This window comes from Lotus japonicus, chromosome 5 (genome assembly GCF_012489685.1).
Source record: "Lotus japonicus ecotype B-129 chromosome 5, LjGifu_v1.2".
Classification (NCBI taxonomy): Eukaryota; Viridiplantae; Streptophyta; class Magnoliopsida; order Fabales; family Fabaceae; genus Lotus; species Lotus japonicus.
In genome coordinates, this window is record NC_080045.1 from 19,375,404 (window position 1) to 19,401,412 (window position 26,009).

At 38.3% G+C, this 26,009-nt stretch overlaps 4 protein-coding genes across 5 annotated transcripts; 2 read left to right on the forward strand and 2 right to left on the reverse strand.

The window, feature by feature from the left end:
• Positions 1-497: 497 nt before the first annotated feature.
• On the forward strand, positions 498-1,940 carry LOC130721355 (F-box/kelch-repeat protein At3g23880-like). Of its 2 annotated transcripts, none has more exons than XM_057572138.1 (2): positions 498-1,183; positions 1,290-1,940. In XM_057572138.1, exons 1-2 carry the CDS (start codon positions 560-562, stop codon positions 1,332-1,334), a joined length of 669 nt encoding a protein of 222 aa, XP_057428121.1. In that variant the 5' UTR covers positions 498-559; the 3' UTR covers positions 1,335-1,940. The 2 variants fall into 2 exon arrangements, with proteins under 2 accessions (XP_057428121.1, XP_057428122.1); XM_057572139.1 differs by having other exon boundaries at positions 1,406-1,940.
• Positions 1,941-16,285: 14,345 nt separating this feature from the next.
• On the reverse strand, positions 16,286-17,895 carry LOC130719248 (uncharacterized). The gene is made up of 3 exons (XM_057569881.1): positions 17,313-17,895; positions 17,002-17,200; positions 16,286-16,907 (listed from the first exon to the last, which is right to left on the reverse strand). Exons 1-3 carry the CDS (start codon positions 17,893-17,895, stop codon positions 16,286-16,288), a joined length of 1,404 nt encoding a protein of 467 aa, XP_057425864.1.
• Positions 17,896-19,259: 1,364 nt separating this feature from the next.
• LOC130719250 (F-box/kelch-repeat protein At3g23880-like) lies at positions 19,260-20,411 on the forward strand. The gene has a single exon (XM_057569882.1). The coding sequence runs from the start codon at positions 19,260-19,262 to the stop codon at positions 20,409-20,411; it is 1,152 nt and encodes a 383-aa protein (XP_057425865.1).
• Positions 20,412-23,330: 2,919 nt separating this feature from the next.
• LOC130720366 (NDR1/HIN1-like protein 10) lies at positions 23,331-24,251 on the reverse strand. Its single transcript, XM_057570996.1, has one exon. It carries the CDS (start codon positions 24,156-24,158, stop codon positions 23,448-23,450), a length of 711 nt encoding a protein of 236 aa, XP_057426979.1. The 5' UTR covers positions 24,159-24,251; the 3' UTR covers positions 23,331-23,447.
• Positions 24,252-26,009: the final 1,758 nt, after the last annotated feature.

A 26,009-nucleotide genomic window follows, 5' to 3' on the forward strand; every position in this document is an offset into this window, starting at 1 on the left:
TAAAAATAAGAATAAAGATTTTGATTTGCTGATTATTTTTTTTGAAATGGATTTGCCGATATAATATCTTTAATAAATCAGGAGTGTATATTCTACTTTAAAGACATTTTAATATATTTTAATATAAAAATATGTGGTGGAAATCATAATGGGAAAAGCAGGATGCGATTTAGATATAGAAAATAAGATTTGCAACAAAAAATTTATCTTAATTTCATTTTAAGATCTTCCATGGAAAAAAAAAATCAATTTAAGATTTTAACCACAATGTAAAATTGGGGTCTCCCTAATATCCCACTTTTAGAGTGGTGCAATTTTACACTACTTACTTTAACCGGTTATAACAGGTCAACACATTATTATTTTTTTAAAAAAATAACATTAAAATTTTATTATATATTAAATTTCTTTAAAAAAAAATGTATTAACCTATTACAGCAGGTTAAAAAAAGTGGTGTAAAATTGCACCATGGGGTGCATATTTAGGCTACGGTAAAACTGATACATTGCAAACGGAATACACAGAACTTGAACCTGCAACTAATTCCAATCTACAGTCATGGCGCTCAACATGGAATTCCCAGAGCTTCTCCCTGAAGAACTTGTCAAAGAAATCTTGTTTTCCCTTCCTGTAAAATCTCTGGTGCGATTCAGGTGTGTATCCAAGTCATGGAAGTCTCTCATCTCCGATTCTCAATTTGTGAAACTTCACCTTCACCGATCTTATGCTCGAAACGGTGATTTTGCACACATGCGCTTGCTAATCAGATGTCACACCGATGATTTTAGTCGTATGTATGCTTCATCTCGCTCTGTCACTTCACTGTTGGAAAGCCCTTCGGCTATTGAAGGAACCGGAAGTTGTTTCAACACGTACAAATCCATTGGAACCTGCAACGGATTGATTTGTTTGATAAAGTGCGTCCCAAATGAAGGATACTGCTTCAACTCGGTTTATTTCTTGAACCCAGTTACGAGGTTAATGTCTCTAGATTCACCAACTTTTGATGGTATGTTTCATCATTTTGGGTTTGGTTATGATTGTTCAAGTGACACCTACAAGGTGGTGGCAATGATCCCTCGTACGACAACGATGAATGTTTACAATATGGGTGATAAATGTTGGAGAACAATTCAAGTTTCCCCTCTTCCCCGTTTGCGTCTTAGAGGAGCTGCAGTTTATGTGAGTAACACTCTTAATTGGTTAGCATATCTATATATAATCTATGATGATACTAAAACATTGAACACTGATTCATACTTCATTGTTTCCTTTGATTTGGGGAAAGAAAATTATACACCACACTTGTCATTGCCTTATTGTGTTCGTGTAAAGATGAATTAGTCTCAACTCTTGAGTCCCCAACTCTTAGAGTTTTGAGGGGTTGCCTATGTGTTTCACAAGATGACAGGAAAACAGGTAATTTGGTTGTTTGGCAAATGAAGGAGTTTGGAGTACACAAGTCTTGGACTCAGTTGTTGAACATTATTTTCTATGGAAAATTCAGTCAATGGCCCTATTTTCCGATGTGCATGTCTGATAATGGTGATGCCTTGTTGTTGCAAGATTATTGTGGGTCCCAAGCAGTTCTCTACACCCTAAAAGATAATAAAATTGAGAGCACGATGATTTCTAGCAGCATCGCTGGTTTCTATCTCAATGACTACATTGAAAGTTTGGTTTCACCTTGTTGAAAGTGGGTTCGGTACGTTTTAGTTATCCTATGACCATTGGACTTTATTCTTAAATCATGTATTGTTTTCAAATCTTCATTAAAATAGATAAATACTGCTGAAGAGACTGTGTGAATGCTTTAAGTGGTGCATTAGGGCAATTTTTTTGGATATTTTAATATTGCTAGTGATCATATCAAACTTTAACGATTGGATCAATTTGTTCTTGTTTAATATTTTATTTGTTATGTCTTTGTTGAGAACAATCTTTTTTGACAACAAATTTTATCCTTCATTCTTAGTCATTCTATTGGTTGAGATGCTTTATTGAGATAAAAAGTCACATGAGTAAGTAGTTCCAATGTGATGGTGAGAACACCCTACACAATATTGTATAGTTCCCATACATGATATGCAAAACTCAACTGTTACTATTTCTTCCCCATTCCCATGGCTATCTTGTAGTATATTAAATGTCTTTGCAGTTGTGGTTTCTTCTCCATCCCATGAAGTACACTTGCACCATCTCCTGTTTCTTGGTTCAATTTCACTATTTCAGTTTTAGTCAGAACTTCCATCACAAATTGTCTTCCATAATTGAAAGAATAAACAATCTTTTGTTTAAGAGTGATTTAGATGAGGTTATTGTTAAACTAATAGGTGTTATTGACTTTCGTTCTTTTTCTTTTTAAGTGTAACTAACAATTTTGTTAACTGAAGCGGTATAGGTATAGCCGTATAGGTATAGTAATTCATAGCCATTCTTGCAGTCACCAGAAGGCTCATCACTTGTGTGAAAGTAATCAGAGTGAATGGAGAAAAAAGGAAAATAGCATTCTTCTTCATTAATTTGTGAATGTTTACAATGCACTGCTATATAACAGTAGGGACAAAAAACAAACTCACAACAAGCTCTAACTGTAAGTAAAAAAACTGGCTTGGTAACTTACTGCTAAGTAGAAACTGAATATCAGCACATGCGTAAATGTTAAAATACAAGTATAGAAAAATAGAACTCATGATTTCATTCATCCCTCCCCCCCACTAGCTGGAATAGATATCAAACATTCCAAGCTTGGAGCATAGAACCTGAAAGGGGCCAGAACTCAGGGCCTTAGTGAAAACCATATGCTGTTTGGGAAGCAGAGGCAACTGGTAGTAGATGATGAGAACCACTCTGTGTTTTCTCCCTCATCACATGATAATCCAAATCTATATGCATTGTCCACTCATGGAAAACTAGGTTGAGTTATGTAAATAGCTGACTGTTTATCACCGAAAAGGACAATAGGAGAAGCAATTGGAACCTCTAAATCTTTCAATAAGTACACTATCCATTGTGCTTCACAAGTGGCTTGATCCATTCCTCTATACTCAGCCTCGGATGAAGACTTGGAAACCATTGGCTGCTTCTTGCTTTTCCATGATATAAGGGTCAATCCAAGGTAAAAACAATAGCCTGTGGCTGATCTGCGAGTATCAACCCAGGACCCCCAATCTGAATCTATGAAACCTTTCACTTTGAAATCAGATGTTGCAGTAAATAAGATTTCTTGACCTGGTGCCTGTTTGAGATAATTCAAGACTCTTAAAGATGCCTTGTAATGGACATCAATGGGTTTGTCCATAAACTAATTTAAAAGACTCACAGAAAAGATCTCCAAGAATTTTACCTTGTCTTTTGAAGTTTCAGGTTGCTAGCCATAGGTGTGGTGACAGGCTTTGAGTCAAGTAAACCAGTGCCTTCAAAAGATCCAGTCTATATTCTCTCTGGTATAACACTATACCAGAAGATGAATGAGCCACTTTTGCCTAAGAAAAATCTCACTGCACCTAGGTTACTTAGCATCAAGCAACTGTTTTACTTCCTGAACTTCTGTGTTATGATTACCTGCTAGTACCAAATCATCCATATAGACCAAAATGGCTGTGAAAGAAGTGGATGTGCTCTTAACAAATAAAGAGTAAGCAGCTAAGGGTTGACTATATCCAGTTGCTAAAAGAACACTGGTAAGTTCAGCATTCCATTGACTGCTCTAAACCATAGAGGGGTTTTTGAAGCTTGCATACTTGATTAGGATAAGTTTATTTTTTATTGGCTAAAATTTCCCCTTCATTGATTGTGCCCTGGACCTTCCCCTCCCCAACCCATATGTCCCTCAGTTCTTACCACTTGAGCTATCCTTTGGGGACACTTGATTAGGAGAAGTAGATAAGCCTGGGGTGGTTTCATGTAAACTTCTTCATGCAAGTCTACACGGACCAAATCAAAAAACTTTCTGACTTTGGTAAACTAATAGGAAATGGCATCATTTTCTGTTTTGCCAAGTGAATAACATTGCAAGGATCCTTGCTTTTATTACAATATATAAAAGGAAAAGACATCTTAGTAGTTACCATCTTCTCATGTGAAGGTGTCCTAATCTTGTAGGCCACAAATCATTGACATAGGAAAGTTAAGTTGTTGACAAAGTGAGGATGCCGGCCTATTTGAGGACTCCCCTCCAACATGTAAAGACCTCCAGTGACGCTTTCTGTGCAAAATATCTTCAAGGAAGTAAGCTCTTGGATTTGACAATGGGTATGAGAGAAAATTAACTTGCAATGTAGCTGTTGTGCAAGTTCAGGAGCTCTAACAGTACCAAAGTAAACGCCAATTGTGATTCTCATAAATCCTATAAATTACCTGCAATTACTGCTTTATATTAGTTGTTGGAAAGGTGGCTCAAATCAAACTCAAGAGAACATGATCACTAATGTCCATAATTCTGTGTTCCATACATGCACAATCTGCTATTCATCCCATATGGAAACTGAAATCAATTTACCAAAAAGAACAAGCCAACATGATGCTAACTATACTTCTCTTAATCAAAATGTGAATGATAAAGTTCATTTGGATCATACAAAACGGCTTGAGGTTCCTGCAACGAGTCAGTGTGCTCATGATTTATGTCCAGATACGGCAAATCCTATAAATAGTAGTGCATATGGAAGTGAAGATGATGGAAATGCTACTTCAGCTGTAATACATAAGAACAACCCTGAAAGTTTTAGTGTTGGTGGTTCTGAAAGTTTTAGCAATGTTGGTTGCTATACTTATGATGGATTTAGATTGATTGATTATCATCGCTCCAGTCAAAGAGAAGCAGCTTAACAAAGTATCTGCTGAAGCGGAAAGAGAGATGTTATGAGAAAAAGGTTCGATATCAAAGCCGGAAAAAACTGGCAGAGCAGTGCCCTCAGTGATAATCCAGTCACTGATGCTGGTGGTGATTCATGAAACTTGTTCTTTCTAACTTACTTGCAGTTGGAGCAAATAATAGCTGCCTTTAGCATTGGGTCGCATTAACCTTGATTAAATGTAGGGTGGAGTGTGTACGGGTTGGTGGTATATCTGTTGTTCTTTAGGCATTAGGCAATGTCACTAAGGAGAAAGCAGGGTAGTACATTACAGTGTTTATTTGTCTTTTTATTTTTGAATTTCAGCTTGTAAATTTAGGTTTGTATATGTAGTGGGATACTTGTGAAGTTTTAGTTTTATCCAAAACAAGAGTGCACAATCTTCTTTGCTTCATGGCCAAATTCTTTGCTGCATGGTCAAATGCTTTTCTGCAAATATGATATCACCTTAAACATCTTAGGCCAGCACAAGAGCCCTTGCGGCGACTATTACATAGTAGTACATACCGTAGAAAATTGTTTCTAAGGGTAGTAGTGAAAATTTTATCCAATGTATTTAAATTATGTTTTGATCTTAATTAACTGCTTTGATCTAACAAACAATAGAGTTCTCCTTGTGCATTTTAGATTTGCAAGTGAAATCCCATATACACTTTCTATGAAGTCATGTTATTCCAGGGAAATGAATAATAAAAAATGATTGGTAAACACCTATTTTAAGGGACATCTGCGACACCCACGGTTTGCAATTAGAAACTGCCATAAACCGTAGATGTTGTGTTCTTTAAAATGCGATGTTCACCAATCAGCAGTTAATGAATAACTATAATTCTTAAAAGACGGTCATGTAGCTATGAAGTGATATACAACGCACAAATCACACTAACGTGTTGTACCAAAAGCGAATTTCATCTCTTCCAACTACGATTGAGTGGACTTCAGTCAGATCATTCATAAAACAATTTTAAGGTCTTCTATGGACAATCATCATTTTGAAAGTCTTACATAAAGACTTCACTAACGCTCATCGCCTCGGTTATGACTCCTACTAGGCCTATGAAACTGATTTGAAGGATCTGATAATCAGTAAGGATGAATGTCGATTGATGAGGAGCTATGACGCGCGCGAAGCAAGATCTCGAATGAGTGGATCTGAGAGCGGCGAGGAAAGAAATGGAGGAAAGGCGCCGCTGAGAGAGAGAAATGAAAGAGACAAATTGTAAGGGATGGAGAGGCTAGGGATGACAAAAGTGGAGAGAGTAAGAAAAGTAAAAAGAAATGCTTGGAAAAGGTGCCACATTGATGAGTGAGAGAGTAAGTATTGAAATCAGTGTTATCAGACTCGGACCGGTGATCGACTCGGTCGAGACACTGGGTCAATGAGTCAATGGTTCAACCACTGGGTCATTGGTTCGATTGTTTGACTCGGTCTATATTAAAAAATTATAAAATAATCCCAATACAATATATGGTTAATATATAAATAATAAAAGAGGTTTCAAAACACTAAATAACATAGTGGTATAGTGGTTAACATTGCTTCCCATTTCCTCAAGGTCTGGTGTTCAAACCCCACTTGCAGCAATTTTTTAGATAATTAACACATTTTTATAATACTCTACTCTCTACACATGTAAAGGCCCATTATCAACATATCAATAATTAAAAAACATAAAATAGGCTCAACTTTAAAATGGACTTCAGCCCAGGTTACGTTCAAAATAAAAAATACAGCCCAGGTTTTCTGTTAACAAAAAAAAAGTTGGCTCACCGGTTCAACAAAAAACCGGCCGAGTCACCGGTTTTTCAACTAAACCGGCCGGTCCGTTCCGGTTCAGTCCGGTTTGAATGCATGGCCGATCCGATTGTCAGCTCGAACCGGCTTAGTCACCGGTTCGCGGTCGAACCGGTCGGACCGGCCGGTCCGGTCCGAGTTTTATAACACTGATTGAAATGTCACCTGAAATAGTAGGACCCTGAACTATTCATATTTCTATATATTATGGATATATTATGGATGGATGAGCACTGGTATCAGATTAATTTTAAAAGTTATGAGACCATCATAGTAAATCAGGATAGAATATTTAAAGTTTTATGGTGAAATAATTTTTTTTCAAAATTCAAAATAAAATAGAAGGCGAAGAGATAAACGTGTAATTACTTTACTTTTCTCTTCAACTTTGTAGTAGACTCTGTCTTGATCCGAGACTACATAAAAATCAATTTTTTGGACTGAAACGTCATGCAATGCAGAAATCTTTACCATACACTGGAATTTGCAATTTTTATTGCAGAGTTGAGCTCAAAATGGTCTTGTTACCTTAATCAAAAAGTTTCAGTTATAGATTCCTTTCAGAAATTAAACAGGAAAATAAATAAAGAAATAAAGAAAGTGGGTTTCTCGTGCACTTTAAAGTGCGATCGTAACGCACTTTAAAAGTGCGTAAGTAATGCATATTGAAAGTGCGAGCGTATTTTTTTAAGACATTTCCGAATTTAGCGAGTATATGGGTGATATGAATAAATGTATGGGTACCTAAAAAATTCATGTACCATAGTTCATGTACAAGTGGATTTTTTTCATGGGTTAATGGTCAAATTAGTCCCTAGTTTGTAAGCGAGTTTGGATTTTAGTCTCTCTGTAGAAAAATGACGTTTAGCGGCGGTCATTTTTCCAAGGGAAATGCTAAAGGCACGACTCTTTGCACCCCACGACAAGCACGATGTTCTGTTTTTGAACTAATAATTTTCTTTTTCTTTTACTACTAGTATGTAGCCCGTGCATTATGCACGGGTAATTTTAAGACTATTTTAATTTTTTATTTTAGTATTTGTTAAGTAATTTTATGAATAATTTTATGAAATTAATAAATATTTGAAATGTGTCATAATATTTAGGCATGTGTTATAGTCATATATCGAAGTAAAAAAATTTGCCGGAAGTAAAATCAAAATAGATACATGAATAATATTAAAATTGGTCATCCGAGTTTACTTAATACCAAACCAAACAATGTAACTTGCAACATATACTAACGTAGCAGAAGTCTCATTGTAATCAAGTTTTTATTTCACTTCTCTATCTTAACACGTTTTAACTCCTTAGTTGATGAAGCTTGTGCTGGAGAGTTTTCCGCTATGTCAGAATAATCAAGATTTTGATGTCACATTCTTTTCATAGGAGTAACATTCTGTGAAGAATATGATTCAAGTTCATTTTCACTGGTAATAGAAATGTCACCCTGCAAGTACAAACCACATATTGTTAGTGTTTTATTTTCATATAATTATTATTCTAAAATGAAGTATATATGAGACTTACTGAGTTGAAGTCAACTCCACTCTATGAGCTTTTTCTCTAGGTGGCAGCAAACAAAGAACACAGCAAACTTTTATATGTGCCACAACAAACAAAGTGAGGAACCCAAATTGTAAAGGCTATTAAGATTTTGGATTGATGAGAAGTTAAATACGAAAGAAAATATGCGCAAGCTGTAAAAAGAAAATGCACGTGATAAACAGGGAATTAGAGAGACAATGAGAAGTTTCAGAAATTTAGCCTTAAAATAATTATATAACCTTATTCTCAGATAACATTTTCATGCTTTTAAATATTGTACACTTCATTCCAAAACTGTTAACAATGAGTAATGATATATACACACCTCATTTTTTAAACACTTCATTTCCACCTCTTTTTATTTCTATCTCTCTCCTCTTATTATTTATCACATATATATTTTCTCTCTTTTACTTTTTTTTTTCTTCCTATCTCTCTCTTCATTCCACCTCTCTCCATGAGTGATAAGCTTTTACAAATTCCAAAACCTAATTATCTAACACAAAGTTCTGAAACGGAAAAATGTGAAATTCCAGTTAGTATGTTTTACACTGCACCCTGAAAAATAGACCAATCTCAGAACAGATTCAAAATTTAGTGAAAGTATAACAATCTCTCTTCATTCGCATAGATGTGCTTTCCCATCACTAAATCTGTACATGGAAGAAAATAGTATGAAAAATAGATTGACAGATAATTTAATATTGATTTTCAAACTTCCTCTGATCAAGTAAATAGTAAAAACTATTGATTATATATAGTTATCTCATTTAAGTTTAGTCAGAGTACTAAACTGTCGTAAAATCTTGCCAAACATGATTTTTTAAAGTAAAAAAGGACTTGCTTTAATTCACCGTGTTATCTAATAATTTTGAGACCTCAGCTCTGGAAAGTGAGGCACTCAAAAACCACACTCTCCTCCACAAATTTCCACGTCATCTTTTCTAAAAAAAAACTCTCTCTCTTCAATTGAGCAATCGTGCTTCTCACGCGCTGAAACTTTTCTTCACGTATGTTCTCCACATCCTACATTCTCCACTTCCAACGGAAAATTTCTCCACTTCGAATTAGTTATTCACAATCTTGTAAACCACTTCCAATTCATATATTATGGATTTCAAATTGAGTTTCCATTTCAATTTTGAAAATCGAGTGCCTTGGGGGAAAATTTGGGGCTTTTTCAGGGAAAAAATTAGGGGTTTCATACTCTTCTATTTAGGGTTGCCACTACCTCCAGACTCTAAAAACCCTTTTGTCAAATCTTTTCATCTCACACAATTGCTAGATTTCGCAGCCGTTCACCTGTGCAAAGGACAAGAACTTAGGTAATATCTGATTCAAGTGACACTTTGTTACTTTGTAGATATTGGAACTGTGAATGTTTCATTACGAAGGATATGTACTTATCACAGCTTTTAGGTGTTTTATTTGGTTTCATAATCAACTATATGCTTTTTATTTGCTTAAATGACCTAAATACCAATGTTTTGGAGGTGGTATTACTAATGCATGTTTTTACACGATTTGTGTTAAAAATTTAAGTTTTTTGACCCTAAATAAAATTTCTGCAATGTTTCATTCTCTTACAAACTCGGCACTAATTTGACCATTAACCAATTTTCTAATAATACAAAACCAAAAGTTACCTAGAGACAAGGCGGTTCTCTCCCTTTTTGTGAAATCGCGGCGCCACCACCTTTCTCCCACGGTTGCGCCGCCACCACCTCCTTGCCCTTCCTGACCGTCACCACCATCTCCTTTTCTGCTTCCTAATCGCCACCACCATACTTCTCTGGTTCCACCGCTCCTCTTCTGATCTGTCGCAACGCACCGTCACGCTCCTCCTCCTTTTCCGAGCCAAGCGCCGCCGCTGCCTCTCCTTACTGATTCCAGCGCTGCTCCCTCTTGTGAAGCCCGAATCCATCGCCGCACCGTCGTGCCGTCACCGCTAGCAGTCGCAGCACCTCCGCCTCTACTCTCTCACGGGTTAATCTTTCTTCCTCTCGGCTCTCTCGATATGTTTTCTCTGTTACATTCACTATATAGTAAATCTCTTCACTGTGTGTATAACTCTTTTTTTTCTTTCCCTTTCTTTTAGAATCCATTCAGTTCATAGGAGCCCTGGATTTGGCACCCCAGGGCTTAGAAATGCCACCCCACTTAAAAGTGGGGAAATACTATTATGCCCCTCCGTGTTTTAGTTCGGACTAACCATTTCCGAAGTATTGCGGATTTCTCAATTCCGATATGCTTCGGATGGTAAAGTTCCGAAGGATGTTATTATTAAATCAAAACACGGGCTCATTTCCCATTTCATTCCGAAACCATTCTTGAACTTCCATTTCCGAAGCCCTCTATCAGAGCTCTCCCTTCATCATCTTCTTCGTCAACTGGAACTGGGATTCCGCAATAGAGGTAATCTTCGTTCATCTTCATCATCATCAGAGCTCTCCCTTCATTCATCATCATCTTGTTGTTAGGGTTACGGATTCGATTCGTTGGGTGCGGTTTGGTATTAGGGTTTTAGTGTTAAATTGAGTAGGATGCTGTTTATTGTGGAGAATCCTATACTAATTCATGTTTGATATGAAAAACGATTGAAATTCATGTACGGGCACCATGTTTTCACACCCCAGAACGAATTGAAATTCACATCCCTTTCACTGTTTGTTATCTACCCTGAGTTTTGAGTTCTGGAAGCTGCATTTTCTCACCTGTTATCTACCATGTTTGCATTTATTTTTCTTAACATTGATCCATTAGTTTTTATTGATAGGCGAGGCTCTTGATAGGCAAGCAGTTGAAACTGTGAAATTCCCCTCTGAACTTAAGAACTTGAGCAAAAAGATTTGATTGAGCACAAAGGGAGAACTTGACTTATCTTGTTTCAGGTACACTTACTCTCAATCTCATGAATAATTGAGACAGAACCATTACTCTTTTCTAGCATAACTTTTGATTTGCATGAAATGGTAGCTGTGGAACAATAAATATAGGAAGTATGTATACGTGTGTCATCATTGAGAAATCATGCTAATGGGACTAAATGATAGACAAGTTAAAGTTGAAATTCATGTAATTATACCTGAGACTCAAGACACCAAGTCAGTAGCTGCATAGCTACATATATTTTTTGTAAGCAGTAGCACTATCCTTCAAGTTTCTAATACTATCCAATTTATATTGCCTAGTTGTATTACTATGTCTTTTTCCCAATGTATTTTCTATTATAACAAAAACATTAAGGAAGAAATCATTCAGTACTAATACCATGGAGTATTTGGGTCCCAAAATATTACCATTATCTCAATCTTTGGTCTGTAACAAATCTGATCCTATCTCACTTGCCCAGATCCTATCTCAATCTTTGGTCTGTAACAAGTCAGTAGCTGCATATATTTTTTGTAAGCAGTAGCACTATCCATTGACCAGACTATACCATGTTAATGGAACAATAACCAGACCTCTGTTTGTTTTACTATGTGCAAATATTTTGATGCCATATTTGGTATCTTTGGTGCTGCTGTGTAAAATTAGCTACCATTGACTCATCTATTGACTCCAATTCCAGTTATCTACATAATTATGCATGATTAATGACAGAATGTTATGGAGTTAGCTACCATTGAAAGTCTGGGAGAATTGCTCTAGAGTTGTGCATGATTTAATGACAGAATTGCTCTAGAGTTAATGACAGAGTTATGCATGATTTAATGACAGAATTGCTCTAGAGTTATGCATGATTTAATGACAGAATCAACTACTTTTGGTTAGAAAAGTCTGGTAGCATGTTTGGTTTCACAGGGAACTGCTCTAGAATCAATTACTATTGATTCTATTGATTCTAAAGTGATAATCAAGGCATGTTCCAGCAGTTCCCTGTGATTCTAGAGTAGTGAAATGTGAAACCAATAATGATTGATTTCACCACTAGAACACATTTAAATTCTTGTGGGTTGTTGGTTCTTGGTGAGAGAAGAAAGGGGGTGAAAGAGATGTATTATAAATAGAGGGACAATACTAGTCTCATGCTGATGTTATCAATAGGAGTTAAGCTCAAAATCTTATGTATCAACACAGCTGATCATGTCAATAATGCTAACATTCACTAATCACATTTCAGCTAGGGTATAGTCACCAAGTGTTAAACCAACCTCCAACAATAATTGAAGATAATAGGCTGATGTAACCAGATTTATATAGTATGCTTGCATTGTATCAGCTTATCAACTCCAAATGATGTAACCAGATTTATATAGTATGCTTGCATTGTTCCACTTCTGTTTGTTTCTTTTACTATTGATCATGTTTAAAGAAAAGTTAATCTAAACATCCTCAACATACTTGATAATCTGTCTTGGTACATATCTCTTGCTGATTGCATGAATATTCAGTTATAAAGCTCATCAATTGGTACTTTTACAATTATCTGATGAGTATTATTTTTTAATAGATGGCTAAGAGGAAGAGCCAAGGGCGCAGGAAATCACATGTTACTGGGAGCTCCCATGATGCCACGGAGGATGTTGAGGATCGCCACACAGCCCCGGAGGATGTTGAGGATCGCGCCAACGGCTGCATGCTTCTTATCGTAGAGTCAGAGGCAGATTTGGTGAGGACCAGGATGTTGGTGGGACATCATATGAGGAGCGTCGAGACCCTTGTGAGATGACTCCTGAGCCTTCTCGTCAGACGACTCCCGAGCCTTCTCCGCCTTCTCCGCCTTCTCGTCAGACGACTCCCGAGCCTTCTCCGCCTTCTCGTCAGATGACTCCTCAGAGTTTGGCAGAGAGTGAGCATGAGGTTGATGTGGAGCATGAGGCTGATGTGGAGCTTCAGGTTGATGTGGAGCTTGAGGGTGATGCTGGAGCACGACGGGATGAGGTGCCAGTCCAGACAGAGGCACCGTTTCCAGGGGGGCCTGATGATCTGTCACTTTTGGTCCGTTACCCACATCACGTTGCGCCGTGTCTGTGGCATCATATTATAGGCACCGACCCGCGTTACCCCGATCGAGGTGTGTTGAAGTTTGCCAGCGCTGGGATGAAGCTGGCAAAGCTGACATGTGAGGGCGAGGGAGACGATATGAGCGCTGTTCGTCAGCGTGTGGAGGGGACCGGACTCTATCCGCTCTTCAGTTGCACCTATCCGGAGATAGACACACCCCTTCTATCTGCCCTCGTCGAGAGATGGCATGAGGATACCAGCAGCTTCCACATGTCGTTCGGGGAGATGACCATCACCCTGGATGACGTGTCATCTATACTTCATCTGCCGATGGGTGATAGGTTTTATACTCCCGGACAGGCCAGCAGAGAACAGGCAGCGGAGACCTGTGTTCTGCTCTTAGGAGGGGTAGCCACAGACTACATCATGGAGTTTAAGGTGGTGAAGACCATTGGCTTGCGGTTCGGGTTCTTGCAGACTCTTTACACTAGGGCTCTTGCTGGTTAGTTATACTGTATATTTAATTTATTTGCAACTATTATATGTGAATTAAATGATTAATGGTTTCTTTGTTGTACTTTAGAGCATCGGCATGACCATGCAGCACGGATGTGGCTACTTCACCTCCTCGGCTCGACCTTGTTTGCGAACAAGAGTGGAGGACACTACACTTCTGTCCATTGGATCGGCATGCTGCAACACCTTGATCGGGTGTCAGAGTATGCGTGGGGCGCCATTGCACTAGCTACACTGTATGATGCACTTGGTCATGCCTCACGGAGGAAGACCAAGCAGATGAGCGGTTGTTCTTCCCTCCTGGTAGCTTGGGTGTTTGAGAACTTCCCACCCACCATTATTCAGCGGATTGAGGTCCCCGAGTACACGGAGGACCAACCCAGAGCGTGCAGGTGGATGGAGTCACGGGCTGGGCATACAGGACTGATGGAGAGGCGAGTTCTCTTCGATGAGATGACGGCAGAGGACGTCATATGGACACCGTATGAGGAGCACAGGAGTCACAGAGAGCTGGACGTCCGAGCTTTATACTCAGGCTACATCCGGACTCCCATCCGGGCGGCCGTGCGACCTCATCTTCCTGAGCGTGTGATGCGGCAGTTTGGGTACGTGCAGCCTATCCCGCGACACCCATCTGTTGTGATGGGCATGAGTTCTGCTGCGGAGGTCGTTGATGCAGCATACCTGGATTATGAGCCATACTTGATTCCAGAGGGGGTCCCTAGTATAGTGGATGGAGCGGCAGTAGATGATTACCTGGACTGGTACACCGGTGTATCTCACCGGTTCATCATCCCGGATGAGAGTAGGGCCGATCTCAGTGCTGTGGTAAGTGTGAACTTAATTTTCTTTATGCATTTGTGGTTTTGTGTATGCGGTTTACTAACATGTATATTGATTTATTTTCAGGCTTCTTTGCGTCGGGCCGTTGATTTGCTAGAGCAGGGACTTGAGGTCGACGACGGTCCCCCTAGAGATACACTCTCCCGCACTTTATTAGAGAAGTGCCTCACTGTCATTAGAGACTTGAGCAGGACCCAGGGCGTCGCTTTCGTTGGTGTACGAGGAGGCAGAGGTCGAGGCAGAGGAGGAGGCGGAGGTGGAGGTGGAGATAGAGGAGGTGGCAGAGGCGGAGGCAGAGGTCGTAGGGGTAGGGTGGGTCGTAGGGGCAGGGGACACTGACATTATTATTATGTGTACTTTTATCGCACTATTAGTTTATACACGCTTTATTATCGGTCTGTACTTTTATCGCATTATTAGTTTGGATTTCACATTATCACGCTTTACTTGATTTGATTACATTTTTATCTCTTTTTAAATCAAGTAAAATAACAAACAAAATCCAATGGGAAGTAAAATAACGCACATAATCCAATTGAAGCAAAATAACGTACATAATTCATGGGACGCAACATAGCCTACATAATCCAGGTCAAGGATTTTTTAAAGTTGCAAATAATTCAAAATTAGCCAAATAACATTAATCAATCTTCTGTAATGTCGGTGAATGTTTCTGATGGAGGTCCACAGTCACTGGAGAATACCTGTGAAAATTCACATAAATGAAAATTGAGATGTGTAAAAATCCACAGTCACTTTTATTTTAATTATATATGTGTAAAAAAGATTTTCATACCTTAACTATGTTGGGCAATGTTATGTTCAGGTAACAATTAGATTTTCTAGGAGAAAACACAGCTACCTAAAAGCAAAAAAGGGAGAAATAATGTTCAACTTGTCTAAAGAAGTAGAAACAATAGTCAAGTCGGTTAGAAATAATAAACCTTCTGGATAAGCATAACAGATCCAACATTTATGTCCTTCGCGAGCCGCTTTCAGTGAAAACCTTGTGATGGACACTAGCACCGACAGTGCCCGTAGGATCCTGAAACTCAAACTCATATGGCATTGACAGAGGACATTTAAATACCATGACATTGATGAAAAAGAACGCGGAAGATGGAAATACCTTCAGGGTAACTGACACATCGCCGAATCCGTTTGGTGTGCATGATTTGATGACTGCGACGATGAGATCGACCCTTTCTAGATGGTGAGTGATGGAACCCATAGGAGTTGCAGATCCGCCTAATTGCAGGGCTGAAAGCCAAGCATTGGAGTGAAAATCGGGATCAGTGTCGTGACCGTCTTCGACGACGCGCCTAACAAATTGTTGGGTTGGAATGAGGTGTCCGTCGGTGGTGGAGCTGCGTTGAATCATGGCGGCCTGGACAACACCAGCAGGGCCGGGAATGAGAGGACGAGAACTTGCAGAAGAGTTGCCTCGGAGTTTGCAAGGGCGGATGAAGGTGGGCAAATCTCGTTCCATTTTGATTTTGAAGGTTTCGTTGAAAGAATGAAAGGAGAGGATGAATACCAGAAAGCTTAAATCAAGCAAATTTATAGATGAAGGAGTAATGGGGTTGGTTGTTGTTGGTGGTTGATAGTAATTAGGTTGGCTGTGGTTGGTTGAGAGTAATGAGGTTGGTTGTGGTTGGTTGTGGATAGTGATGGAGAGATTTAAAATTAAAATGAGAATAAAAATTAAAGTTCGGATCCCCAGATTCCGAAGTTGTTCGGAAAGTAAATGTCAATCGTGATATGGAAGCATGGGAAGAATTACAACATTTCGGATCCTATAATTCCGAAATGTCTCGGAAACCTTAATGTCGAAGATTGTTTACACTTGGGGGTGCCAAATTTAAGTATATGACATGGAAATGGAAAGGAAACTTCCGAAACATTTCGGACTCCGTAGTTCCGAACTATAGTTTTCGGACTACCCGCAACATCCAAAGTGTTGAAATAAGCGGTCAAGCCATCAATCTCTGACTTGAGGTCTCCTTGGTTTGAGGCTTGACTCCCAATGGGTACATGGTCCCAACCAAGTATCTTCCAGAAAGTATGGATTGCCTCATACGGAATTCTATCATAACTATGAAGTGCACACGCACAAGGAAGCCCATGGGTAGCTTGGAACGCGCATCCACAACCATCACGCATCACTCTGTTCTGTTCATCTTCCATGAGTTGCATGGCCTTTCTGGACACAAATCCCCTGATATTTGTATACATGGGCGACTTGAAACGATGTTCTACAAGGTTGATACTGCGCTCAAATGATGCCTTGATTTCATTGTGTCGTACAGTGGTCAACCTATCCACTGCATTCCACGAGGCGCACAAGTCACCTCTGCCGTCTTTCAGCATCCTCTTCAAGGTTGAGTGTGCACTTTCAGCCCTGCATACAAAAGATCATACTCTATCAATTTCTGGTAATAAAGCAAGACTATGAAATGAAAAAAATATCACAACCAATAAAGTGTGCATTGTACCTGTTACTCGTTGTTGTTCCAAAATGCAACACAGAATTGGTCCACGCACTCACAAATTTCTCCTTGTGCTTTAACCATGTAGTAGAAATGTAGGATATGAAATCTGGGAAGTCCTTACACATGACACACATTTCCTTCCATTCCTCATCAAATTGTTCCACTGTTTCAGCATATATCAGGCATTTCCAGTTCTCCATCACTGAAAGGGCAAAATCATCCGTGCCAATAAACACTTTGCACTTTGCCTCCACATTCTTGTTTATGTGGAACCGGCATAATAAATTGGTACAATTGGGAAGACATTGCTTAACAGCACTCAGTAAAGCCAATCACTTGAGGTAATCTGGCATCATCGGCAATAAGAGACTTCATGCACTCCAAGGCCCAAACATAGTCAATTGTGTGCTCCCTAACTATGTAGCAAAATGCTATGGAGAAAGTCAACCCCGTAGAAGTGAGACCAACCATTTCAAGCAAGGGGATCTGATATCTGTTTGTCTTGTACGTGCAATCCATGATGACCACATGAGAGAATGTGTTGAAGAGTCTGACCGCATCAGGATGAGCCAAAAAGAGATCCCTAATCTCACTTGAATCAGCTTGTTGCCTTTCAAAGTGAACATACTTGGCTTCTACCAACTTCTTCATCAAATGTTGCATTTCTGTCAATGGTCCCCTCTCCTCTTTTTTAAACCATTTGTTGCAACTGTAAACTTGAGTGATTGTAGTCAAGTTACCTGGATTGTTTTCCTTCAATGCCGCTAGTATTTGTCTCGGTGGAGTCCAAGTACTAGTCATGGTGCCCACAAGCCCCTTTTCTTCCTCTGTTAGTCGACCAACGTAGGGGTGGCCAACTAGTGATTTAGCTGGTTCATGGTTGTGTTTACCATCCATCACTTTCAGCCGCCACATTCTATCACCCTTCGCAGGTCGTCCTTTGAGATTAAACTTACAATCAGTCTTTTATGATGCGGTCTTTTTGTACTTGAATGTATTCGGGTCCTTGTATGGCCTGTAAATACCATGCTTCGCACACTTAATAGTAACAAATACCTTTCCTCCACTTATAGCATTGTCAGACCTTGCGATCACCAGCACATAACCATTCGCCTTTCCAACATTCTTAGCCCATTGTTGAAGCTCATCACGAGTATCAAATATCTGTTCAATGATAACATATTGCTTTAGAAATAAAACATGCTACCAACCATCACTAATTATTCAATGATCATCACATCATTTTCCAAATACATAGTAGTATGTTCCAACAATAATTATTCAATGAATATCTGATCAGTTGTAAATAAATGTGTGGCGTCCACGCTTATACGAGGAGGCACCCACGGAATGATATTGCTAGGCTCAACATTCCCAGAACCGCATGCGGCATCAACCAGTAAATCTTCTTCATATAGGTACGGTTCAGTCATTCAGCCTGCATGTAACAAACTGCAACTGGTTAACAATTTCGGATATTGTGATTCCGAAAGAATTCGGATAGAGACAATTCGAACTAGTTCGGATACAGACAATCCGTAACAAGCTCGACAGCATCAGAATACAAGCAAACAATGGTGGTGCAAAACGAACTTCCAACAAACAACAATGAAATGTAACTACAATGATAAGTAAAGCAGGATATGAAGGGGGAGAAAAATGAAACTTACCAGAAGGAACTTGGTAGCAAGGTGGAACTTGGAAGGAGATGGTTGTGAGGGGGAGGAAAACAAACGTGGAGGAAGAAGAGGAAGAGTGGTGGTGGTGGAGTTTTTTGAATCTGATTGTAATGGGGGGGGGGGTGGTGATGGGGTTGGTGGTGGAGGAGTAATGGTGATGGAGTTGGTGGTGGAGGAGTAATGGTGCTCAAAAGGTGGCAGTGTGCGACAGGTTTTCGGACTCAAAGAATCCGAACTAGTTCGGATAGTAAGGTTCCGAATTATGTCTGTCATTTAAGTGTCAGATTCAACAAGGTATTATTCGAAACTTTGGATTCCGAAGTGTTACGGATACCTTGTGTCCGAAAGGGTAGTTCTGGCATTTTTTAAAAAATCTGGGGTGGCATTTCTAAGCCCTGGGGTGCCAAATCCAGGGCTCAGTTCATAGTCATTGCAATTTTTTTACGTGAAAAGTAACATAAGAATATTTGTGGACTAGTTTAGATTCGTGGCGTTGCAAACTAAACATCATTTATTAAATTTGCTATATTTTTTTGTTATGGAATAAGCAGAGCTTGAACCTGCAACCAATTCAATTGAATCATGGCGCGCAACATGGAATTCCCAGAGCTTCTTCTCCCTGAAGAACTTGTCATAGAAATCTTGTCATGCCTTCCGGTAAAATCTCACGTGCGATTCAGGTGTGTGTCAGAGTCATGGAACTCTCTCATCTCCGATTCTCAATTTGTGAAACTACACCTTCACCGATCTTATGCTCGAAACGTAGATTTTGCTCACATGCTCTTGCTAATCGGATGTCACACCGATAACTTTGGTCGTACTTATGCTTCATCTCGCTCTGTGAGTTCTCTGTTGGAAAGCCCTTGGGATATTGAAGTAAGCCGAAGTGGTATCGAAGGGGACCATTCCATAGGATCCTGCAACGGGTTGATTTGTTTGAGAAAAGTAATATCTGACGACCCATTTCATGTATACTACAACCTCAACAAAAACTGGGTTCGTTTCTGGAACCCAGCTACGAGGCTTATGGCTCCATACTCACCAACTTTACATGGTGAAGGGCTTTCTTTTGGGTTTGGCTATGATTGTTCAAGTGACACCTACAAGGTGGTGGCAGTGAAACCATCTACGGATACAATGATGAATGTTTACAACATGGGTGATACTTGTTGGAGAAGAATTCAAGTTTCCCCTCTTCCCCCTTTGCATCTTAGAGGAGCTGCAGTTTATGTTAGTAACACTCTTAATTGGTTAGCAAGTCTAGATATTATCCATAAGAACTATGAAATGTTGGACACTGATCCGAGCTTAATTGTTTCCTTTGATTTGGGGAAAGAAAATTATGCACAACACTTGTCAGTGCCTTGTCCTCGGCGTAGAGATGAATTCCACGATTTTTGTCTAACACTCGGAGTTTTGAGGGGTTGCCTATGTGTTTCGCAAGATGACAGGAATACAGGTAATTTGGTTATTTGGCAAATGAAGGAGTTTGGAGTACACGGGTCTTGGACTCAATTGTTGAACATTAATGTCAGTCAAAATTTTATTCTTTATCCCTGCTTTGCAATGTGCATGTCTGATAATGGTGATGCCCTGTTGTTGGAAAGATTGGGTGTGCACCAAGCAGTTCTCTACACCCGAAAAGATGATAAATTAGAACGCACGATGATTTCTAGCAGAAGCCTTGGTTGCTATCTCAATAACTACATCGAAAGTTTGGTTTCACCTTGTTGAAAGTAAGTGAGTTCGGTATGTTTTAGTTATCATATCACCATTGTGCTTTATTCTTCAATCGTGTATCTTTTCAAAATCTTCCTTAAAATAGATAAATACTGCTGAATAGACTACGTGAATGCTTTTGGTGGTGCATTGGGAGTATTTTGTTGGATATTTTAATACTGCTAGTGATAATATCATACTTAACAATTTGTTCTTGTTTTATATTTTATTTGTTATGTCTTTTGTTGAGAACAATCGATTTTGACAACAACATTTTATTGGTTGAGATGCTTTATTGAGATCAGAAGTCACATGAGCTAAGAAGTTTTCTAATGTGATAGTAAGAACACACTACACAATATAGTATAGTTCCATACAAGATATGCAAAACACAGTAGTTACATTTCTTCCCCATTTCTATGGCTATCTTCTTGTTAACAAACAGACTTTGCAGTTGTGATTTCTTCTCCATCCCATGATGTACACTTGCACCTTCTCCCTTTTCTTTGGTTCAGTTTTAGTTTTAGTCAGAACTTCCATCACAAGTTGTCTTCCATAATTAAAAGAATTAAACAATCTTATGTTTAAGAGTGATTTAGTTAGGTTATTGTTCAACTAATAGTTGTTATGACTTTCATTTTTTTTTCAACACAGTTGTGATTTGTTGGAGTTCTTGGACTCAAATCTGGATGCAAATTTTCTTTGGTGCATCTCTTTCTATTATACATTATCCTTCTTACTCGTGGTTTCATGTATATAATTTATTGTTATGCTGGTTCTTTTGGTGTTTGAAAATTGTTGTTAAACGAATTTTAGGAGATGGTAGCTCTTTTCAAAACTTATTGGAGAAATGAGGAATTGATGATTCTTTCTAGATACAGGTTAACGATTACAGTCAGAAGCGATATATATTTTCACGGGAAAAAGTTTGGTTCACACCCCATTTCGACCCACACCCAGAGAGTGATAGGAATATAAGAGAGGAATAAAAATATGATAGGTAGTGTGATAGGAAAAAAAAAATATGACTACAAAGTGGGTAGAAATGAGATGGAAAAAAAACTAGGGTGTGAATATATCCAAACCAAATTTATACACCTATTATCCTTGACTATGGCTCATTATATGTGGTGGTGATTTTGTAACTGCTCAATTTAGCCTGGTCCTACTTATAAATCGATATTTTGATACCACATTGAAATATGTTCCTGTGTTTTTTTTTGTAATAATTTAATGGTATATATCCTTGATTATATGTCCTACTTGAGAGGGGGTGAATTACATTTCTGTGTTAGATGATAAGTAGATTTTGTTAAAAAAAAAATTGATGCTTTGCTTTAGAAGTGCTTTTGATACAAGGCTATTAATTATGTCATCTTGTTCACTTGCATCGATTAACTGATTTGAAGGTATATAAAAAGGTATAATCTCAAGAATCACAAGATGTTGTGAATTGTAATTAACTGTTGTGCTTTTGGCTGCAGGGTCTTACAAATTCATCAATTAGTTGCAATTGCAAATGAAAAAGTAAAGAATTCAAGCAAAAAGAGACTTAGCTTCAAGCTTTTCTGCATAAGCTTAGACTGATTGAAATTAATGCACTTCAATTGGGGATTGGAATTTTTATTTTGATCTGTTTGGATTTTGGATTTTTTGAATTTCAGCTCAGAAGTTTTAGCACAGATTTTGCCTGCTAACTTTTTTTTTAGACTCAAGGATTCTATTAAATTTCAATAATCAAATACTATGTTTGAAGTTCATTTCAACATTTCAACAGATTATAATTTCTCTCAATTTATATGCCTACAATGATACTGTTTCCGCTATTACCGTGATTAATCGAGATGTTTGCTGCCAAAGTGGGTTGTCTTAGTTTTCTCAGGCGAAGAAAAAGGAGGGCAGTGGCAATCTCTGCTGCAATTCTGATTCTATGCTTCTATAAGCCATGTACTTGTAAATAGTTAACAGTACTCTGGGTATATACCAATGAGGAGAAGCCTATTTTGGAGAAAACGTGAAATGCCAATCTACAAAAAAAATTAGCAGCAGAAAATCAAAAGAACTGGTACAAAGTAAATTTTGTCAGCATAAATGTTTAAAACTTGTGGTTCAAAATCCTTTCCTTCAACTAATAATCAGCAAATTCTTCAGATACTTTCCCGTGTTTATTGGCTGAGGATGAGGTGATCGTTCTGCTGAGCTGGTTAGGTGTGAGAGGTTTCTGCAACAAGAGGTGTTCACTGTTCTGCTCTTCGAAGCCGATCATTACACTCGCCATATCGTTGCTGCACTTCTGAGAAAATGCTGTTACAGAGTTGTAACGGTTCCTAGCGGATTAAAGGCATGGGAAACGTTGAAGAGTAAGACACCTTAGCTGAGCTAGATTGACAGAATTGGAGTAGCAATCAATATCTGGGTTTGCTCTACTTTCTATGATCATGGAGCATGATGTATGCAAAAACATTCCCGTTATATGTTTATTCTCATAGACTGTGTAGTGATGTCTTCTCAGGATTCAGTTAGCTTGGTGTTGAAATGCATGTTAAAAGGCGCAGCTGATTTTCTTATGAAACCTGTTAGGAAAAATTAGCTTACGAATTTTCAACACCACTGATTACATCTTCCAAAGTAAACGCCAATTGTGATTCTCATAATCCAATAAATTACCTGCAATTACTGCTTATATTAGTTGTTGGAATGGTGGCTCAAATCAAACTCAAGAGAACATGATCACTAATGGCCATAATTCTGTGTTCCATACATGCACAATCTGCTACAACCTTGAAAGATTGATCATCACATACCTCCCCATGCCATATCAACATCTAAACACCATGTGGAATAGAAAGATTTGGAGCATCCAATAGCTCAGATTTTGGATGATTGCAAGTATATAAAATTAGGCATGCATAATTTACACATAAGAAGAGTCAATTTCAATAAACCCATATCTCCAAATTAGATTTAATTATCAATGCAACTTGAAGTAGTTTATGTAAACAAAATCCAGAATTACAAAAACAAAGGTGAAAATATAAAAACACAACGTTCTCAGAAATTGACATCACACTCAGTGGGCAGGAACACATGAGTCACCGATTTCCCATGATTATTAGAACTAAAAGGAACCTCAAGCTCACACTTAACCTTGACCTTAGTAGTACCACCTATAGAATCTCCAAGCCTGAACCTCATCCTGATATGGAGCTTCACATCGATGTCAAAAACACTATCCCTCATATCCCTCTCAAAATCCACCACCTGATCACGGTCGAGCACCACCGCATGTTCGCCGCTCAAAACGCCGCTCATGCGGTCGGTGCTCTTCTTGTACTGCCGGAACGAGTTCCGCCACGTGATCACGTCGGTCGAACCGAACGGGATGCCGTCGTAGAACGCGACGGCCTCCACCTCGTCGTAGTAGATGTTGAGCTTTTTGTTCGGGTTGCGGGCGGTGAAGTTGAGGACAAGGTTGTAGCGAAGGAGGTGGTTGTTGCTGTTGTTGTTGTTGGTGGTGGTGTAGTTGAACTGTGTGAGTTTGGCGTCGGTGACATGGAACTTGAAGGCGCGTGGTTGGACAATGAGGTAGAAGATGAGGAATACGAGGGCGAGGAAGAGGATGATTGCGAGGAGAGCCTTCCAGAGGAAGCTGAAGAAGCAGCTGCAGCAGTTTCTGCCGCGGTGACGGCGGGGACGTTGCTGCTCCGGCGGAGGGATGGAGGGGCCGTAGTAGGCACCGTTTAGGTGCTTATCATCGGCCATAAGTGCAGAAGCAGTTAGTTGAGGGAATGGAAAGAGGAGTTTATTATGAGGAGCAAGTGGGTGAAGTGTGAGTGGAGGATGCAAAGTTAAGTTTATACTTTATAGGATAAGGGGCATTGAAATATCTGCTTGAATTTGAAGATCAACTTGGCAGACCAATACCATGGGCATGAATGAACCATTTATTTTGACTCGTTTTGACCTTTCCACTCAGATTTAAGCCATGATGATAATTTAATATCTTAGAACACTCACAATAAATCAATAGTTTTAGTCCTTTATTTAAGTTGTTTAGCAATTTTTGTGTGCATCTAAAATATCACATGAGATTTAAGCCATTCATAAGTAACTTTAATAAAAAAAAATTATTGTTTTTGGAACCCACCCGACCCGACCTCGCATATTTATATTTTTATTTGTAATTAATTTAATAGTATAATTTTAATTATGAAATCTGAGACCAAATTTTATTATTAGATTGTTTGAAGTATCACCTAAATTTTTACAAATAGTAAAAATATAAGATATAGTGATAAACTGATAATTGCTAAAATAACTCATAAGCTACTTCCTTTAAAAATGCTCTTATATTTAGTACACTAGAATTTGTAAATTATTTTTCCACATCATTTTTTAGTATTTACAACCCCCACTTTAAGATGAAAAATATAAAAAATTAAATTGAGGTATGCAAATCATGAAAATATGCAAAAAAGATATTTGTAACTTGTCATCAATGTCCCTTTCAAAAAAAAAACAAAACTTGTCATCAATGTCAAGGTGACTTCCTACACAACTTCAAATATCTTACGGGCCCGGGTCCAATTTCAATTGTCATAATTGATGACCATATAATATCTGACCAGTTACGCGTCTGATAGGCCCGTGGTCCAAGTGGATTTGAGTAATGTATGTGTAATTGTGTATGCTAGGACCTAGGAGTATAGGGTTTTATTTTAGGATTAATTTTTTTTATAATATTGACTACGGCTGTACAACAAGTCAACAACCGATTTAATTCAATAAAAATTACGTTAAAAAAATAAAAAATAAAATAATTCAATAAAAATAAAAATAAAACAATTAATTATCGGAATTCAATAAAAAAAATGAACACACCGAACAAAGGTAGCTCTTAATTAATTGGATTGAATCGAGGTTCAGTTTAATTTTTAAATTAAAAAAATTAATTCAAACTAAACACGTGTAAATATATATATATATATATATATAATTTTACTTATACATGTATAAGTATTAACACTCACATATTTATATCATTGATTTTGTAAGTGCTCCATCAAAAGGTAAGAAAAACAAAATAAATATAGAATAGAAAAAACAAAACAAAGAGAAAGAAGAAAAGAGAAGATGCAAGTAATGCGGTCAAAGGGACGTCCATTTGCTATATATAGGTTATCGACGGGTTAACCATCGGTACAACCGTAAGTAACGTATAAAAACATGAGTTATAGATTATTTTTCCATCATCAGATGAGAAATGCAATAAACGCATTGGCTAATCGGCATATACCATCGGTAAATGGATGGCAGATTTACCAAAGGATATTACCATCGACAGAAGTCGTAATAAAGTTTCTTTCCAAATTTTGCTGCCAAGCATTCTTGTCACTTGCTGAAGGAATTTGTCGTCGGTATATTTTTTTTTCTTCGAAAATTGGGTGTTATCAATAGTATGACCGTCCATAATCGACGAAATTGCTGATGAAATAACGACTATTAATAATTTCCAATATTCTTGTTGTGCTTCACATGAGTTTCTCCATTTCAACACTTGAGTATACCCGGGGAATAATAACTTTATAATTAATTGATTTGCTTTTTACCTGT